General features: G+C 37.8%; 1 protein-coding gene across 8 annotated transcripts in view; it reads left to right on the forward strand.

Annotated features, from left to right (window-relative positions):
* The window catches only part of TMPO (thymopoietin), a 21,801-nt gene extending 2,646 nt beyond the window's left edge, over window positions 1-19,155 (forward strand). Inside the window, exons 2-11 of one of the 8 annotated variants that reach the window (XM_021406244.1) lie at window positions 6,464-6,590; window positions 8,223-8,381; window positions 9,142-9,242; window positions 13,777-13,896; window positions 14,000-14,095; window positions 14,657-14,767; window positions 15,575-15,664; window positions 15,745-15,810; window positions 15,968-16,062; window positions 17,277-19,155. In XM_021406244.1, the coding sequence (XP_021261919.1) occupies window positions 6,464-6,590; window positions 8,223-8,381; window positions 9,142-9,242; window positions 13,777-13,896; window positions 14,000-14,095; window positions 14,657-14,767; window positions 15,575-15,664; window positions 15,745-15,810; window positions 15,968-16,062; window positions 17,277-17,568 (1,257 nt within the window). In that variant the 3' untranslated portion in view covers window positions 17,569-19,155. The remainder of the gene's footprint in view (window positions 1-6,463; window positions 6,591-8,222; window positions 8,382-9,141; window positions 9,243-13,776; window positions 13,897-13,999; window positions 14,096-14,656; window positions 14,768-15,574; window positions 15,665-15,744; window positions 15,811-15,967; window positions 16,063-17,276) is intronic. The other 7 variants (XM_021406401.1, XM_021406326.1, XM_021406552.1 and 4 more) reach the window with 7 other exon arrangements.

A 20,789-nucleotide genomic window follows, 5' to 3' on the forward strand; every position in this document is an offset into this window, starting at 1 on the left:
CCCCCCCCCACCCCCCCCCCGCCTTCGCCAGCGCGGGGTTCGCCGCACCGCCGGCAAGCGCGGGGTGGGGGCTGGAGGGCGGGGCCGGCCCCTGAGCTCCTCCTCCTTCCCCGTTCCACTGGAGTTTCCTCCGAGTGTTTTTGGGAAGCAAGTTCAGCGCAGCGTTCTGAGCGTCTGTGCTGCAGTCGCTGGGAGGGTGGGAAAGCAGAACCGGGTCTCCTGATACCAAAAGTTAATATTTTGACGTTGCTGCTGTCATTAATAACTTTAAACTGTCTATGCTGTCATCCTGGTGTTATTTCCTCTAAGTTCTGGGTATAATGCGTTCAGGTGTGCATTGTCTGTTTTGCTGCTGCACCGACCTTGTATCAATAGAGGCAAGTTTTATTCTACAAACTGGGCCTTTAAATCCATTGCTCTTCCGGTACAGCTCTATCAGTACTGTGTCTGAGTTAGCTTTCTCAAAACAAATAAAAGCCTCAGTATGCTGATGATATGAAGTTGGGGTGGTGTAGGACAGGTGTCTTGCATCTGCAGTGATGTCGTTCTTGTCTCATGGATTCATGCTTGTTTATATTGTCGGGTTTTTTATTCTGATACAGCAGTGAACATACAGGTGATGAAGACGAATGTCTGAGCAGATCCTGCCGTAAAGGAGTTTCGCTCTGTGAAGTGTCTTTAGGCCCTGGAGATGCTTTAGGATGGCAGCTCTTTAGGCAGACAGTGCTTTTTTTTTTTTTTTTTGAACCTGAAGTTCACAAAGGAAGTATTTTAGTGTGGTGAGAGCTTGTGAAACTCAATCTCTTACAAATTGTAATGTGATGCAGCAAATAGCGTGTGCTGCAGTCAGCTATGTATGACATGCTGTCAAATACGTAAAATTCACTAAATCAAAGTAAACTTAAGTAGTGTTTAAAATATTTCACAGGCATGCTCTCTTAGAGTATCTTTTAAAATGTGAGCGCTTCTGTAGATGTAACACTTATCTGAAGTTTGGATGAGTTGGATGTGTCTTTCCTGTAGCAATACGTGCTTACCATGAGAGGTAAGCATATAATGTCTTAAAATGATACTTTTCTGGGCCTCACTTTCTGGTGTTGTCTGGACTATCCAGCTACTCCAGCTGTACTGGTATGTATAGTTCTGTTTGTTTTGTTTTGGTTTTGGGGGAGACTGTTGCTCCTATTTAGCACAGCGGTGTGTGAGGACAGTGGCTGGTGTAGGAGACACCTTTTTCCTGGAGGGGAAACCACTATGTCTGGGTGCTTATAGTATTGGTTGATCTTAAGCTGGGTATCAGGACAGATATCTCTAGCTCAAAGCAGAAATAACTACAAAAATGCATTTTTACCTTTTTAAGAGGTAGATGCTTTAAAGTGAATATCAAAAATATCATCTTGACATTGTTGCCAAACGGGAGCTGTTCAGAAGATGTCGTTTCTCATGACCTAACTTACTGGTGCTCTTCGCATCTCCCTCGAAGAACTTCTCATGAAACATGGAGTGAAATTTTGGACTTCTGAAATGGTGATTTGATCATTCAGATCATAGAATCATAGAATGGCCTGGGTTGAAAAGGACTTCAAAGATCATCAAGTCTTAACCCCCCTGCTGAGTGCAGGGTCACCAACCACTAGACCAGGCTGCCCAGAGCCACATCCAGCCTGGCCTTGAATGCCTCTAGGGATGGGGCATCCACAACCCCCCTGGGCAACCTGTTCCAGTGCGTCACCACTGTCTGTGTGGAAAACTTCCTCCTCATGTCTTCTCGCTTCTGCTGATGAAGGTGTAATGAGGACATTCGGACCTGAGAGGTCTGTTTGTAACTTTTGTAGGAAACACCTATCAGGTAAATATGGTTGTTTGTTTTTAATTAAATAGACAGCTTTAAGAAAAAACAATCTAGCTTCAGCTAGATTCAGATATGGTATGGGAATAATATCTGCAGCTGATATAACTGTATAGTCTCAACCCCTTCCCCGTTAGAAATGGGAAGAATGGTGAAACTGGAAGGTTATAAAGATGGGGACCATGGATAGTGGGACTGCATGCTTGGATAGGTGAGAAAATGCCAAGTTCATGTGCTGCTCAGTGCATCCACTCAGTGTTTCCTGTGTGGCTGTGTCTCCTGATTATGATGTACTGTACAAATGTGACCCAGGGTACACATCAGTACCTTTGAGAGCTTTTAAGTGCTGCTCATCTGCTGTCCAAGTGATGGCTGTGGTAGCAGGGGGCAGATGACTGAGTAATTCCCACTGCAGTGAGAAGTCCAGCCCTGCTACTCTGCACCTTCAGACTTTCTGCAGTTCTGGAATCATGAACTTGGGAGACATGTTTGTTAGTGTGCTGCTGTAAGAATAAAGGTCATACTTAAATAAGACAGACTCAAATGTGCTGTTGAAGTAACTTTACCTAGCAGTTCATGTCAGTTTTTCAAGCTTTGTCTCCTGGTCAGCGTTCAGCTGTCTGAGTGGTGAGACCATCTGTTAGTTTGATTTCTTGATTTGCTTGTTCTCTGAACTTCTGCTCTTTCACCAGCTTCTCAGGAAACAGCTCTTCACCATGCAATATTCATCTGCTTTCAGGGCAGATACGTTCCATTCACTGAGTAAAACGGAATTTAGTGTCTGGGGGAGGAGGAGGAGGTGTAAGTCCATAATCTTATCATTTAGGACTGCTGCCTTACGTAGACACCGAAGTCTGGCATGTCCTTACTAGGGGTAAAAGGTGGAATTCTCAAGGCTGACTTTATCAGCGTCTCTGAATTACTGCTGCATAATTTCCTTTCCATTGTTTATTTTGTCTGTCGTAAAGCTTTGTAAATACTGTATCAATGTTCAGACTTAAATTATTCTGTGGCAGAAAATGTTTGTATATGATTGAATAAAAAGTGCAAGGGGAATAGACCTCAGCATTTGAATGTGCAAGCCTGGCCACTGCAATTCCTTATCTTTCCCAAAGAAAAATAAGTGTCACCAGAGATGACACTGTACAAACTGGAGAGTTAAAGAGCATCCTGTTGACATGATTTGGGCTTCCTTAGCCTGTCTTAACCTCATTCAGAGGAATAGTAAAGAAGCCTGGAGCCTTTCTGCTGCTGGCGATGAAGCTGCACCTGTCTGAGATTAGAGCCCTCGAGTATCTTAATGTAGATGCCATTTAACTCAGGATTTGAAAATACTTCTGATGTACCATAGTTGTTTGCTTAATGACTTCTTGATGCGTTACTCCTGCTTGTCTGGTGGATCAGTTCTGGAAGCTAGTGCAGGTAGCAGTCAAGTCTGTCTGACAAACTGATCTGTGGTTGCTGGATTTCTCATCAGCAGAAATAGCAAAGGTGAGGTGAGCAATAGCTTCTAGGTATGAATTCACATAACTTAAACTTTCTGCTCCTCCCCCGTTAGTGAAAGAAGGTGGAAGGTTTCAGTGCGGGGAGATAATACTGAGAACGTAACCTTTTCTTATTTTGTGTTTTCCTATTGCTGTGGAACTGAGAGCTGTATGGGAGCCCCATCCTTCTAATTCACTTAAACACTTGTTTGAAGGGTTGAGGACTAATTGATCAGAAACCGAGTATGACGGATACGCTACCAAATTGCTATCTTTCTGATGAGGAATGGATCTCTCTAGGGAAGTATGCTGATCCTCTTCTATTTTTTTTTTTCTAGAAAATGGCTGTGACTGGATGATTTTTTTCCTTAATGCTGCTAGCTCTGGTTGGATTATGAGATCTTCAGACAAGGATTTGTGAGTCTGGGTACAGAGCTGCAAGAATATTTACAGGATTATAGGCAAAGTGATCAGCTGTATCACCTTACTTCAGCAAATCCTAGTGTTCGCCACAGTTTTGTTTTCAACCCTTAAATTTTTAATTTTTCAAATGGACACCAGATAAAGAAAATGTGGGTGTTCTTTTGTTTGTATTGTTATCATTTCAAATTAGAAAAAATGATGGGTTTTAAAGCTGGTCCTTTTGGCCTGTCTCACAGGATACTCTCATGAATAAGTTGTCATGCACAGAAAGTGCAGTGGTGCTTTGTAGTACAGTAACAACAATGCTGTTGCTGAGATTCATGCTGTCATATCACAGACAAGACAGAAAAGAGTTTTTCTTGTACCTTATGCTTCTGGGACTGATCCTTGTGGTTAAATTGCAGCTTTTTACTTGTACAAGTGAAATCATTTGCTTCTGCTTAAAGGAGAATAGATATGCAAAAGTAAAGGTTGAAGACGTCACAGAACACAAGATAATCAATGTGTCTGGCTGTAGTATTGAAAGACTCAGATTACCTTTGACTTCTCATTCTTCCCCTGCCCTCCTTTTCTGGTGAGACTGACTGTTCTGATGGTTTCAATTTGTGGTAACGTGAGGTGATACAAAATAATACAAAGAGAAATGGTACATGGAAGAAAAAAATAGCAAAGGTACTATTCTGTGTGAGTTTAACTTGCATCGCAGGATCGTATTACTGATAAGGTGCAGTTATGTGTCTGATGAAGATTCCTGTAAAAACGTCCAGTAGAACACCACACGGTTCCTCTGGTGTGTATTTTCCTAGAGTACGGCCTCTTTTGTGACCTGTAGGTGATAGAATTCAATGGTATCTTAAATGTGGTTTCCAGTTCTTTAAAGAGGCATTGTAATGTCACTTCCTGCGCCGTGCTAGTTGTTTTCATGTGAAATATCAAAGTATTATCCTAGTTAATCTGACCAGTGATGTGTGTGAACACTGGAGATGTCAGTAGTCTAAACAGTTCCTAACAACAAAACCCAGCATACGTTTTGAAGCTCTTCACTGTTGGAAGATTTCAATAGTCCAGGGAGTCCAGAGATGAAATTTTCATTAATAAAATAACACTACTTCATGTTAAGTGTAACTGATAGATGAAAAAGTAAACAAAATTTCCTGTAGCTGCAAGTTGCTTCATTTTTGCTACAGGATAAATGGGTCCTGTTATTTTAAAAGCTAATTAATTTTTTTTTCATGATGAAGGAATGGAATGGCAGATTTATACCTCCTTTCATCAGTCACTAGGCAAAGCTGCCACTTTGATTTTTATCCTTTCTTCAAGCTGCTTGGAGTCCTTTTTTTAATTTTAAGAAACAGCACAAGTTCATGGAGATTCTATTGCTCTTCAGCTGTTAATTTTAAGTTCATCTTGCTGGCGTTACAACAACCCAGGGGTTAAAGAAAATCTAAGTTAATTAGGGAGGCAGTTATATTGGAAAATCTCATACAGTTGCTGTTTAGCTTTAAAATATCAAGACTAAGCTTGCATATAAACCAGTGGTAGAACTGGCAGAAATGGCTATCTAGTTACTATTGAGTCATATCAATGATCTTCTTACAGACTTTTAGTGCTATCTTACTAAATACATCAAGAAAAAAAGCTTTTAATCGTGAGTGAATGTTACAGCATATCTGCATTTGGAATTTTAAGTTTCTCAGTAAGTAGCAGGAGACCCTAATAGCTTTTCTGGGCAATCAAATTGAATCACATTAAGGGTATAATTTGTATCTGTTTATATACTACAACTTTGCAATACTGCTTTGAAGTAAGTTGTATCAGATTTTTTCCTGTTGAGCAAACAGTTCTTAAGTATGTTTTTTCTGTCATCATACCTCATCACCCTCTTGCACATCTTGGAGCCTGGAAAGGTCTATGGTAGCTACATTTGTTTAACTCGGGAAGCCTTTGTGATCGCTCTGGATATCGCGGAAACTGCTAATTTGGGAGTAGCATCTTGGCAGATTATTTTGATAACTATCTGCATGTGGTGGTGTGTTGCCAGCTGTTCAAGAAGTGCTGCCAGAGTTGGTTGTAGGATTTGCTAGGACTGCAGTAGGAGCAGCCTAAGGAGATAGGGAGGATGTTGAAAATCTGGCGGTGTTCTTGGCTTTGCCACTCCCTTTCTCATTTCATAACATCGTATAATCTTCCAGAGAATATTAGGAGAAGAAGGGGAATAGGGATTTGGGGAACTTGATTGGGAGTGTGTGGTTACTGAGGAACTAATTCCACGTTGTTAGAGGAAGAAGTATTGACCTGCTAGGTAGAAGGATAATACAAAAAAAAAAAAGCCAACGGGATGTGAATATTTGTATTTTAGAGTAGTGTTGGATAAATGTTTAGAAGTTTACCTCTCCAGTCACTGGAGAGCAATCCTCTGCAGTTGTATACCTCAAATTAAAGCATGTGGTCAGAGTAACGAGTAAGATATTTATTATTATAGAGGCATCTTATAATGGATATTTCCTTTTATGAATAGGAAACATGTTTGTACGTAATTTCAAAGGTGTAAATGGCTTGAAGTGTTCTGTGTATGCTTTACTTTTAGTTGGGAATGGGTGGGAGAAGAATATAATTACCTTTCTAATGGCTCTCTTAGCTGCCTGTGCTTTCAGAATAAAAGCATGTTTCATATTAACTGGAAACATTCTGCCTTTTGCTTTTACAGAAAGCCACAAAGAAAACTGATAAACTCAGGGCAGAGGAAAAGGATGACTTAGATGTAACAGAGCTCAGTAATGAAGATCTTCAAGAGCAACTAATGAAGTATGGAATAAATCCTGGCCCAATTGTAGGTATGTCAACTAAACAAGTAAATACTCATTTGTTTAATGTACTGATTTCTGAACTTCAATGCTGAATAGTCTAAGGTTCTCTGATATGGTTGCTTATTAGTACCAATACTGTTGCAATTTTATTTTCCACTGAAGATGTTTTCATTGAACTAATTACACTGAAAATGCTGGAAGCATTGCTGTGTAGGCAAATTCACAGTTTATTCCTCTTATGTTCTAGGCTAGCTATACTTGTTCCAACTTCTTTTCTGAAGCTGTGCAGCTATTAAAGTTCAGCTCTGTGGAAATTAGGTCTGATACAGAGGTCAAAAGCTGGAGCCTGCCTGAATAGCAAGTACATCTTACATAATAACTTAAGAACTGAGGGCAGAATGAGCATGGAACTTCTTCCCTAGAGCATTTCCTACTCTCTACATTCAGCATTAATGTTTTCCTTTGCCTTTTTTTTTTTTTTTTCTGGCCCCTTAACCTTGCATTCCATCCTGTATACTGACCTACTTCAGCAGGGTGGATAGTGAAAAGTCTCCACCCCATCTTAATCCCCTGCCTTAGGCACTCTCCTGTGATACAAGATCAAAGGTCCTTGCCTTTCAAATTGTGCACTGGCCTGATGGCAAGATAATTTGATTTTACAACTCTTCAGTAGGAGATAGTTTCATCTAGCACACTGAACCTTTTGTGGAATGTGTTTGAAATAGGGTGGAAGTGCCAGCGATAAAGTCTGGAGCCTGGTGTGTATTCAAATAGTTTGGTGCATAATATTTTCTGTTAGCTGTTTCTGTATGTCTTCTCATTCAACCTGTTTCTCCTGGATAAGGCTCAGTGCTCCTGGAAAATTCAAATACCTGCACAGTCCTCCAGAAATATGTTCAGACTTGATTTTAAGTAAAAACTTGAGTTCCTACTGGTTGTGGATTCTGTTTCTTGTGACAGCTTTTTTATATGTATAAGGAAAGCTTCTTCTCAGAAGATTTCAGATAAGACTAGACTTTGCTGTTGCTTGCAGTACAAGCACTGGTTATTTCTACAGATTTATTTTTGGCAACACAGTCCTGGTGTGAATGTATGTGCTAGGATTTTGTTTTAAATATCTGCCTTGGTCAGATTAGATGAGCCAACCTAACAGCTGGATGCAGGAAACAGGAAGCGTTGTTCTTGTTGCTCACTTACACCACCTCTGATGCTTATTGGGCTGAATTTGAAAACAGGGCAAATGTTAAACTAAGAAGAGAGATGTTAATTCTAGGATTAAGGGGTTAAGAGGACAGCACTGGAATCTGCATGGGTACTTGCCCTTGCAGTATCAGTCTCATAATTTTTTTTGTGAGGATATGACAACTCATGTTGCAATGTGTGAAACAAAACATAAAAGCAGATTAAGTTACCCTTCTGTAGGTGAATGCTTGCAACAGTAGGTATACCAACACATCTCAGCTTGTTGTTAGAGTTCTCTTGAACCAAAAACTCAGAAGCCTTAGGGTTATATACCTAGATATATATGCTGTGGGCATACAGACAGATTAAAGATAGAGAATACGTGCCTGGAAATACCTGAGGAATACATAATAAAGTTCTAGCACTCTGGTCAGGAAAGGCCAAAACTGCAACTCTGGCGTGTATTCTTTGCTACAGCTACTACAAGGAAACTTTACGAGAAAAAGCTGTTGAAACTGATGGAGCAAGGTCCAGAACTGAAGACACCTATGCCTCTCCCAGTGATTTCTTCAACTACTGAGAACACCAGACAGAATGGAAATAATGATTCTGACCAGTACAGTGACAATGAAGAAGGTAAGCCTGAAGTGGAACTTGCGTGTTCTATTCAAGTTATATATGAGTAACACTTGAAGTAGAAGAAATGTCTGAAGAGGGCATGATCTGTTGTTAGTTGAGCTTAAAGATACTTCAGTGAACCATGTGATTCGTATACTACTTCATGGAGCGCTAGCACAGTGACCCAGGAGGAATTTTGGGAAATGAAATTTTATTAGTAAACTGCTCCTTTCTTATTTGTCCAGTTTCCCTGTGGATCTGAGCCTGCAGATGTGATAGGTAGGAGAACTGGATATTAAGTGTTCCAGTGTTCTTTGCACTTCAACTTTGAGTTTCATCTTATGATGCAGTAGTTACCTTTATTTTGGGTTAGCGTGTCAATGTTTATGCTTAAGTAAGTTTATGCTTACTTCTAACTACAGTTTAATTTCTTGCGTGTGATAATTCCTCTTATGCTCTGTTTCTTAGGGACTTGAAGTGGGTTGATTCTTTTTTGCGTGTGTAATTCATGCTGTTTTAATATCAAGAAATGTTAGGAATCGTAGGATTTCTTTTTTTAGGACGGAACTCATATGCCTGGGTCAGTTAAGGTTATTCTTCAGAAGACTGATCTTCATTCATTGGAGAAACTTAACCTGTACTTCCCAGGTTGTTTAAGGAAACAGTAGTTCATAACGGTTATGATACCTCTTAAAATGAATGTTATTGTGTTAATTTAACCAATTGCAGTTTATCAATCAGTAATATTTTAGAAACCAGTTATTAAAACTCATTACAGATCTGAAGACTGAGCTGAGGCTTGAGAAGAGAGAACCACTGAAAGGCAGGATGAAGACTCCAGTAGCACTCAAACAAAGAAGAGTCGTTGAACACAACCAGGTATGTTTCATTTAGTGGCATCTAGAACAGCTACTAACTGCAGGCAGTGTACTCACTAAACATAATCACATTTGACTAAGTGGGCTATGCTGTTCTTAGAAGTTTGGTGTCATTCTTTGTTTTAAGAAAGCCTATTCTAATACAGCATGAAAATCTTGTGAGTTAACTACATCTGCTGCTTTTTGCCTATCTGACAATGTTCAAAATCCTGGTCTGCTACTTGTCGCACTTACCAGTGTCTGTAGCTCTCCTTTGAGGAAAACACTAGGCAACCTTAACGTGTTTAGCTTTCAAAATCTGACAGATAATAGGTCGGAGGTACTGATGCTCTGTTGTATATTTGTAAATAACTTGACTTAATAAAAGGAGCAATTTCCCAAAAAATGTTGGAAATATTTTTTTGTGAGAAATAGTTTTAAATACCTATGCACATAATATTTCTATCTATTTTTAGTGCCTATCTATAGATAAACAGAAGTGTGCATACATTGGTCTGTTATAATTGTCGTTTAAATATAACAGTCCATAAAGTTGTGTATTTTAATATATAAATACAAGTATCTATAGAATTATGTGCATATATACACATATGCAATATTTATATAATACTTTTTCCTCAGCCACACATGTAGTAGCATTACTAGAATACACATCAATTGATAGAAAGCTTCTCCTTAGAAGAAAAATAACTTTTGAATTTCAAAATATGTACCTCTTGTCCTTTAATATTACTATTAGCCCTGTTGGTCAAAGGGGGATTTTACAGAAGCACTTCAGTCTTTCAAACTGCTGACTAAATACTGGATCCAGTGATTGGTGGCTGATCTGTTCTTATGATGTGACAGTGTCACTAAATATCCTGCTGCCCAGCTTAGATTACTTAGGATATTTACAGTGTTACTCATCTGACCAATAAGTAACGGAGTTATGCTACGTTAAGAACTTGTCTGGAAAGCATTCTAGAGGGGAGCAATCTGGCCTGTTAATAGCCTGATATTAGCAGATAGGAACCTTAACAGACTAGTCTTTTCTTAGAATTGTATAGAATGGAAAATGCCTCATTGTTCCTATTTATATGGCAGGTGTATGTATAAGCATGCTGTATTTCACTAGGGATATCACCTAAAGCAGGTAATGCATAGCTCTGTGCTTTACAGTTACAGAGTTCCTCAGCTACTTCTGCTTTTATTTAACTGTATTCTTAGGGTACAGACTGAACTGATCTTTATTCTACAAATCAAAACAAACACATAGGTCAACACACAAAATCAATACTCTTATTCAATTTGACCTCATGATGGTCTTTATAATGGGCATCAGAATCATATGGTTCTCCTGTTTTAAGGATTATTCTTTTCTAAGTCACTGTCCATCCAGAAATCCTTGCTAACTTCAGTGTGATGAAGGTATTTAATTTGGCTGCCAACGAAACTTTGTAATCTTCAGGTACCTGCTTCCTTTTTAATCTGTTTTTTTGTGGTATTTTCAGGTGATAAGGAATTGTTCAATTTTTTATCTAATTTTGCTGTGATATTAGGCTGTTACCCTATTTTCTTTTGCAGCCTTTTATGTGTGTGGTATAGATGTAATATTTTTGCAATTTGCGTAATTTAAATACCAGTAGTTAATCAAAGGAATATCACTTGAGATGCCATCCTTGTGGATTAGTCAAAATGACAAATTCTTCAAGAACTCTCTAGTTTGTTAAACCTTTTGCCTTTAAACTCCTGTCTGCTGCTTAAAAAAAAAAAAGCACCATCACGTTATATTTGCCTGAAGCCAAGAGGAAGCAAAAGTCAAATGTTTTTGGCTAGCAAATAAAACTGGAAGATTTGCAAGATGGTAACCTTTTTTTTTTGTTTTTCTTCTTGTGAAATGGGATCTCTAGATTGCAGATTGTGTCAAGCAACCATACTCATTCTTCAGAATTAGATGCAACTCCTGTTTTGTATCTGGGAAGAGTGGTGGGGCTAAACTGGTTGGCATTGTGATGTGAACAACTTATTAGTCACTTCTGGATCCTATGCTGCACTATTCTTAGCCTATACGCTCACAACTGAAAAGATTCTGTCATCCGGTGCTGAAGGCTTGGTACTGATGGATATTAGTGTTCTTTCTTAAGAGTGCAAATAAGAGGCCTAAGGAGGCTGTTGTAAGAACTTCAGAGGAGGAGGTGAGGGAGGCATTGTCTTATCAGCTGGGTAGCAGCAATGGGCTAAAAGAACTTAAGTCCATCTCTTTGTGCTTAATTGCCTCCTCATAGTGAATTAAAGTTGGAAGAAAACTGTAACTTCTAATATATTCTTCCAGTCAGGCAGGTGAATATAGAGTTAGAGGTCAAAAGTGTGAGCTTAAGGCCTTACAGTAGGTGAGAAGGAGGAGGACTAAGCCATGTAAATGTTAAGGAGTCCTTACAGCTTAGAAGTACTTGCTCTTCTTATGATGTTTGTACAGTGGCATTCTGGATGTGCTGTGTTCCCTTATTATCTTCACTCTTTGTTTTTTATTACCTGTGTGACTGGCCTTCCTGGATATCAAACATGCAGTGTTGTAACTGCTGACATACACATCTATTGTATGTATGCTATGTGAAAAGCACAGAACAGTTAGTTGGTAAGTGATAGTTCAGGTAACATCATAATCTGTGTCAGCTGAAAGCATGTTCTGAATGATACTTCTAAATAGTATTGTATCTTTCTGACTATGTACAGGATACTGGTGTATCTAAATATTACAGTTTAGTAGGGTTTATTTACTTCAGGTATTTGTGGGATAAGCAAAGAACACCTGTTCAATTAATGATGAAGATAGTTGTGACTTAAGACATCAGTACTTTCTTTTTTTTGGTTTATTGAATAGGCCTTGCCGAAGTTGGGGTGGGTCTCATGCAGTACACTCAGTCTTTTCCTGGATTTTTCATGCTAGATTTCCTTGGTACTTAAAATGTGTGACTGTCAACCATCTGAGGAACTCCACAGGGAGCTCTCCATTAGTAGGACAAGGAAATATGCCTTACTGCATTTTGGAGTAGAATTTGAGTTGAACCACTCTGAAATTAGTGTTGTTTTTTTTTTTTTCCTAAAGCTTCTGAGGAAGAGCATCTCTCAAATGAAAAGAGGAGACATGATTGAATGTTGCAGTTTAAGCTTTTCTTAACAGGGGAATGTGAGAAGCTACTATCTAGTGAATGTATAAAGAGGGATTAGGAGACCTTTAATCAGAAGTCTATTTAAATTTGCAAGAGTATCAGAGACATAGGCTGAAATAAATAGTTCTGTATGAAATATCTAAATCTATTTGGACTTGAGGTCTGTGCTTAAGTATATATCATTCAGTTATCAGACTATTTCAGTGACTTTGAAGTATAGCAAAACACTTGTGCTCCCTCTGCTGGTTATGTAATAGCTGTAATACTTCTGCTAAAATCCTAAAGCTGCTCAGCTTCTAGGTCTCACTGGAGTAACTTCAAAGATGCAAGTGGGAAATTGAGAAGGACGTTGTTATACTACTTTATCCCTTAATAAATAAGTACCTTTCAGTCTGTTCTCTGAATGCATAGTTTTGTGGGCTAATTCTCTTCCGGAAAGTTATTTTGCAGCGCCAGTCTGTGTAATTCCCATCGCCACCAAACATAACTTTTAAAAGCGTTGTAATGCACCAGTGGAAGGGATACATAGGTTTCAATATCAACAAAGGATTTTCTTTGATTGTTCTTAAACAAACGAAATGCTAGGTCTATTCTTGAAGAAGCAGACCTTCCCTCATCTCCCTTTCCTTCATGATCTGTGGTTGGAATTAGACTTGAGGAGGATTTAACTTAAGCATAAAACTTGCAATAAGGCTGTCGGGATTGATCTACGCTTGCTACTGGCTGTGAAAGTCTGGCACTTTGTTATTACTTGGTTTTATTATGAACTGTTTTAAGCTTGGCCATTTAAACCTGGAGTTAAGTGAGAAGTGAGTGACTTTCACCACTGTGGAAACTTCTAAGATTATGAAAACATCTCCCCCTCCCTCTGTCTGGAGATGAGATCCTGTTGAAATGCAGGTGTCTGTGCCTAAACTGTCTCTGCAGGAGAGGATATGTTCATTTGTTGAGAACAAGTTGTTTCATTCTGTTTGTGAACATGTTTGGCTTTTTTTTTTTTTTTTGTAGGGAAGTAACGTAACAAGCCTAGAAGTCAGTGTATTCACTGTCTGTGATTTGGCAGTGCTACCCGAAGCCTTGGTTACTTCATGCTATTGCAGTGAGAAGATTATCAGTTTTTACTGTTAGTGTTATCTAGTCAGTTCAGTATTTGAAAAACAGTGAACTCTAAGTATTGTGGTCATTGCTGCCTGTTTAGCTGGCTGGATGTTATTGGATCCAAGGTTGCTGGGTTTCTTCTGTTTGGTTTTGGTGTGGGGTTGCTTTGTTTTTAGTTCTAGAGATATTTGTTCTGGAGTATGTATGTTAATTTGGCGTTTGGTTGTGTCTATCCAATGTTGAGAGCTGGCTTTCATGTATTTGATCATGTGTTTGATACTTGCATAGACATATTCTCAAGACGGAGTTACTGAGACTGTCTGGACAAGTGGATCTTCAAAAAGTGGACCTCTTCAGGCATTTTCTAGGGAGTCTACAAGAGTGTCAAGAAGAACACCAAGGAAAAGGGTGATGAGAGGCTTATTATAATAGAAAAGCTTATGTTTTCACTATTAGGGTCTCAGTGGCTATTTTATTCAACTGTTTTCTTTTGTTTGTTTTAAACAAACAGGTGGAAGCTACAGCGCAGTTGCCTGTAGATGATGCTGTTATATCAGAGAGTACTCCCATAGCTGAAACTATATTGACTGCAAGCAACGAGACCCTAGTAAATATGCTTAGTAAATATATTTAATGAATCACGCAAGTGGTATTTTTCTGCAATATACCTTTGTAATATACCTTTACTGACAGAATCGTTGTTTTAAAGAGAGAGGCTGTTTTTAAAGAAAGACAGACTTCTTCTATTCAGTAGTCCTGAAACCATGTGTTCAATAACTGTATTAGTGCCCAGTGGTGCTCACTTTGAGATGGGACTAGGTAGACACATGGTTTCATGTCTTTCTGGGGGGGAGGGTTGAGAAGAACCACTTCAAAAGCTTAGATCTCTTCTTAATTTAAGAACATATAGAATATATCTGCTTTAAAGCTTGGCTTTTCTTGTGAACTAATTACCTTCTATGTTTCTAAGTGGCTTAAAATTATTTAGAATGATAAGCATTGCATTTCCTTTGCTTATTTCTGAGTATCTGTTACATAACCTTCAGTGAATTCCTAACATGCATATATTTGATGCAGATAAAGGTTTTGTTGTTTAGTTCTGTCTCCCTTCCCCATTTTACTTTGTGTTTGGTTAATTCTGAGTTTGAACAATTTTGAATCTCGGCAGGTTGGCAATAGGGTGCCTGGAAATTTCAAGCATGCAGCTCCTACATTGTCAATCAGTGAACCCTCAGACATGCCCAGAAGAACACCAAAGAAACCACTGATGACAGCTGAAGTAAATTAAAACTTAGATTGCTATTGCTTACTCTCTTTGAAGAAGGTTTTTGTGTGTATGGATTTATTCCTTAGTACAGAAGGGGTGGAGGGTCTCATTACCCAGGTGGCGTGATAGTTGAACTAAACTAGCATTGTCATATTACATCAAAAAGAATATATATATTTCTTATCCTTCCTTGTTTTTGTAAGGTGGGGAAGAATCTTCTTTTGGACTATCATTTCTTCTTACAGTGTACAGAATGTACTTTTTTCTTTTAAACCATATGAATAGTTCAAAGAGCAGAATTGTTATCTAGATCTGATCTTATAAATCAGCATATCCTGAAAAAAGTGCCTTAACTAAGGACTAAAGTAGTAGGATTACTTGAAATCAAAAGCCTGAATTTAGAAAGCAACTGTAGATTTGTTAGCTACCAAAAAAAGAGAATGGTTCTTATACTCTGTTAGCCTATCCAAGCTGTCAAGGTTATTTGGATAAATGTCTAAAGCACTTGAAAGTATATGTAATTGTAGTTTTTAATGTAGTACTGAATTACTGTTGAATTTTACATTACAAAATAATACTTGGCTGAACTTAAATGGAATTAATTGCTCCATGTAGATATTGTATATAAAACTTGCATTAACACTTGTGAAGCCTGCTCTACCAATGGATCTGAGATTTATGAGACAGGCTACTTTATTTGTTTATAATATGAACAACTGCAGTTTAGGCTTAATTGTCAAAGAGAAGGTTGTGGGAAAAATTGATGTTTTGTTTCAAACTGTGTAGTATTTCACTGTACTATGGCATTGTCTGTTACAGCAAAAAGAGACAACTGGCCTGCACCAATGCTTGTTTAATCATGTTGGCCGCAAACATTCCTATGATGTACTCAACACAGCCATGATAGAGGTGATTGGTTAAGTTTTTTGGTCATCTAGATCATTGGCTGGCAGATGTGTTGTATTTATAACATATTCTTTATCTTAAAGGAAACTGAGGAGAGCAGTGAATGCTTTAAGACACGAAAAGTGAACAGACAGCTGCCAATAATGAAGGTTAACTAACTTTTAAAGCTCAGGAAATAAAATCCTTAAATGTCACTGGGTGGCTCAAATGCTTCCTTACAAACTGCACATGGTTATGGACACCGAGTTAGTTAAGCAGGAGCCTATTGTTTTGAAGTTTGGCTTATAACTGTTTTTGTTTTCCTAGGTGCCGGAGAGAACTCATACAGAAGAACGAAGAGTAGAAAGGGATATTCTTAAGGAAATGTTCCCTTATGAAGTATCAACACCTACAGGAATTAGGTATTGCTGAGGTTTATGGGGGCTTGTTTCTCAGTTCTTGAGAACTATGTAAGCTGAGAAAGGTCTGATTATATTGCTAGCTTTCTGAAGAATGGTTTTGCATTCTGACTCAGTGACAGCTGAGACAGCTGTCTAGCTCTTCTGTTATGTGTACATAGTTTTATTAGCCCAAAAAAAGCCTTTCCTTTAAATAAAGTGGGTGAGTGGGGGAACAGAGTAGCATTATAGCAGTAATTATTATTCTAACTTCCTGGGTGCTGGAGTTTAAATGGAAAGGGCCTCTCTGTGACTCCCAATATGGCTAGATACAACTGTTTTGGCCCCTGCTGTTAGTTAAGAGAAGGTCTCCCAGCATAGATGCGAGATTTCTTTTTGAAAGCAAAAAATAATTTTCAAATACTCTTTTTTTTTTTCTGTTATGTAATTGGTCCTGTTGTAGTCAAGGATTGCTCTTAGTGTGAATAAAGCTCACATTGGGAAGGGAAGGACAAATTTTTGGAACTTAGTACTTCAACAAAAAACTGAAATAGCCCTCTGGATAACTAAGCAATTGACACAACTGACTGTCCCTTTTAGAAATACTGCCTGCTACTGCATACTGATATCTGAGATTGAGTGGGGGCTGTGGAGTCATAGCTGTGTTCACTGGAAATCCTAAATTTATTAGGAAGCAAAAGATGATAGAGCAATGGATAGAAAAATTAAAATCAACAAAAAAAAAAAACTGCAGAATTTCAAACAAGAATAGTACAGGCAAGACTTAATTCAAATATGTTAATGACAACAGATTCTTACTGGCACTTCTTAATCTTTACTGCCTTGTCATTTGGCTTTGTGCACTGACTTGGCTATCAGTAATGTTTTAATGGCCTGGGACAATCCTAGGTTTAGAAGTCCTGGAAAGACTGCAGAAGTGATCACTAAAGATGGACGTAGAGATGCTTCCTGGAGTGGTATTCCTTGTCACAATGAGAGTATGTGAATACGGTGATATAAAATGGCCTTTGAGGGTTTTTTTCAGGGATGTTTATTTGAGCACTGAATGATTAACCTCAGCAATTGTAATGATATGCACTAAAGTATTTATAGACAGGTATTTCAGGTACTCTGGTCACTGGAAATAATTTATAGCTCTTCAGTTACGCTAGAATTTTCTTGTATACTTTAGATTGCTCTTTTAAATACACAGGTGTTTTTTGTTTTTTAATTAACAGTGCTAGCTGCCGTAGACCAATCAAAGGAGCTGCTAGCCGGCCTATAGAGCACACTGACTTCAAAATGGATGAAAGTTTATTTAAGTACGCTCCAAAATATAGTACCTCAAGTGACATCAAGTCTGAGAAACCTTCAACAAAAAAAGAACGCTCCATTCCCCTGTGGATAAAAATTCTTCTCTTTGTTCTCGTTTCAATCTTCTTGTTTTCAGTTTATCAGTCTATGGAAACTAATCAAGGAAATCCTTTCGCTAAATATGCGAGTATGTTCTCTCAGGACAGTGCCAAATGAGTATCTTTCTGAAAGGCACACCCAATTTGATCTCCTATTTTTAATTGTAGAGAACTCTCCTGCCCTCTCATCGGCTCAAGGACTACTTATAAATAATGTGATTGGAACCTGACAAATTGGATAAATGGAGCAAACTAATACTAAATGGACACCGGTAACTTTCTGGACTTTGGACTAGTAGGAGATCACTTTGCCATAGGAGTAACATTTTTTTTAGGTCTTTGAACTTTTGTAGGCTTTATTTTTTTAATGTGGACATCCTTTAAATTCATTTTTGAGAAACTGTATATTTGTTTTTGCAGAAACTCGGAAGCTGAGAAGGGCAAAAATGTACTAAAATGTGAAGCAGTGTTTTTAAAGCTTTTCCATTGTACAGAAAAGAAGTTGTACTTTTTGTCTTGGTAGATCTTGATAGATTATGAAGGGAGGAAGATTTGTAACACAGGTGAATAAAGGAGATGCATTTTCTTATGCATTTTTCAGTAACAAATTAACTGAATTTGATCCCTTAGGATATAGGGAGAGTACAACAAACTTTTCTGTAGGTTACTGTAACTTTTTAGTAAATGTAACTGTAAACTTGTTTGCATTTCTGTAAACGTCGTAGTATCATATTAGTAACTGTTTAAGTGTAACATTTAAATGTATCACTTCATTTCAGTGCTTACAGTGTTGTAGGAGTTCAGTATAAATTCAATTGGCAACAGATGTCTTAGAAGAACTTATTTATTAGTAATATGCGTGGAAAATAAAAATTGCATCAAATATAATTTGCTACTAAATACTTTTTTGGGGGTAAAAGTTGTTATCTGAGGTAGTCTAAATTCCAACTTTTAGCAGTGGTCTTTTTTCTTAACGTAAGGTCCTTCCAACACAGCTTTGTGATTATCTTTAAATATTCATGTAGAGAGGTATTCTCAAAGTGTGAAAATTCCATATGAAGTTTTATTCTTATATGAAGAGGGCATTGCTGCATTTTCTTCTACAATTTCATCTTCTGAGGTGAGATTTACTACATTCATGCAGTTGAGTATTTTTCTCAGTGGAAGCATGCAAAAACACTCAATATTGTATAACTTAGTTGAGCAGGCAGCTGACTTCACTACTACCAATGAGAAGTGATAAGCAACAACTTTAAAGTGAATGTATACATTTTGATGTGCTTAAATCTGCAGCATTCAGATGTTCAGTCTCATTGCTTCATACAAAAATGCAATAAAATCATACTTATTCTTGAAGTGCTACTTATGAAAACTGAGAACTTTAGTTAATGGTCTATTTTTACTATAGGTACAATTATTGTGTAGACTAGCTATGGGAGAACATTACTTTCTGTGACCTTTGGGACAAAGATGGTAATTTGTAGCAAAGCTATAGGTTTCTTCTGTTAAGATTAATGTTTTTTTCTTTAATCTGCTTTCTGAGTAATACAATAGCTAAACTTGTGTCCATCCTATAGAAAATTGTAACATATGACATTCACTTTTTGGTGTCAAAATGCAGAAAAATAAAAACAATTTTAATGTGTGTGGGTTTTCCTTACCAAAATAAATGCATTGTTGGAAAAAAAAAAAAGCAAAAGAAAGACAACCTGTGCATCAGTGGTTGTGTTTTGTGCTGCTATGTTATTTCATGTTCTTAAAAGTGGATTATTCTGATAGTAAAATCAGAGCTGTTCTTGTCAGCAGGTGGTAAGGGGGAGCAGTCATATTACTTGCATTAAGTAGTTCTGCACCATTATTCTTCAGCATATGTTATCTTTTTAATTTGAACAGAGAAAAAGTTATTTATTTTTCATACTTAAGGAATTTCACTTAATTTTTCACCCCACTTTGAAACATATGTTAATGTGAAATCTTTCTCTTCCAGTTATGTGAAACACTTTCAACCACTAATCTGTTAACGTGCATTGAGTCTCAGGAGTCTGCTCTCAAGCTGTGAATCACTAGGTGATATTGCCAGTGTTGGAACATAATTTTATGGCACCTGATCTACTGTAAGGCTGTGGGAGTTTACTTAGTACATTAAAGCTCTTCCTTGAGAGTTTCCTGTCTAAACTAAAATTCTGCGTGTGTTTTGAAACATAGATTGCACTTAAGTAGGAAGTGGCGTGAAGGAATGTTTTCTTCTCCAGGGTTTACTTGTTAGTGTGTGTGTATATATATGTACTGTACAACAGAATGCTGTGTGTGGTTTCGTTTTGGCACAACCTGTGAAAGTCTCCACGGTAACAACAGTCCTCAGTTTGTGCAACTAACTTCTCAGATGATTGTCTCTAAAAAAAATAAAATAAAAATTAATTGATTTGTTTAGAGTCAGAACAGATGAGTTCAAAAATAATGCCTTTAATAATAGAGCTCCATAAGGAGGCACTTCAGCAGAAAAGATGCATGTGCTGCAAATGAAACTTGGAAAATTGTGTGGTGTACATCGTGTGTGGTTTTTTTTTTTTTGCTCGCTTCACCTGACTGAAATAGATAAAGGGTAGGTTGTGATGTAGAATTTTAAAATCCTGTGTTTATGAGCTTATTTATTTCAGCATACCCTCAGTTATCATAAGAGATTTGACTTTATGGGCTTCACCAAAATGTAAGGTCTGTGGAAAGTTCTTGTAAGACAGGAGCTTAAGGGGGGAAAAAATAAAGTGAGTGTTAAAAAGAGATAAATATGTCTAGGAAAGCTTTGTAGTTGCCAAACTGGTGTTCTTTTGTCTTCCAAAATTTGGGAAGATGCAGATTTAAAGAGAGGCATTTCATTTATAATGCCTGTTTTTACTGTGAATCTGAAAGAGGCAGATACGAAAACGTAGAATTGAAAGACTTCATCTATTGCTACCTTCATTGTGTGCCAGAAATCAGATGCATTAGATCAAATTACAGGATATTGCTATTTTATTCTTTCACATCTAGGAAAGGTTGAAGAAGTTTTCTGCATAAAATGAAAGGCACTCAGCAGAAATGTATGTTATTCCTGTACTTTCACTGGGCTATCTTAGGCTCTGCCTTGTAATAGTACTTGTTAGTACAGTGGTTAGAAGCTGTCAGCTAAAACCAAGTAACAGGTTGTTCTGTAGACTGTAACTTCAAGTACTGGTACTGGTTACGCACAGAAATTGATACTGTATAGAAATACAGTCACATGTTCATCCTTCATAATTGGAAGGAACAGGTTTTTCTATATTAAAATAGAACAGTTTGGAAGAATTGCAGTCCTTTGTATGT

Source organism: Numida meleagris, chromosome 1 (genome assembly GCF_002078875.1).
Source record: "Numida meleagris isolate 19003 breed g44 Domestic line chromosome 1, NumMel1.0, whole genome shotgun sequence".
Classification (NCBI taxonomy): domain Eukaryota; kingdom Metazoa; phylum Chordata; class Aves; order Galliformes; family Numididae; genus Numida; species Numida meleagris.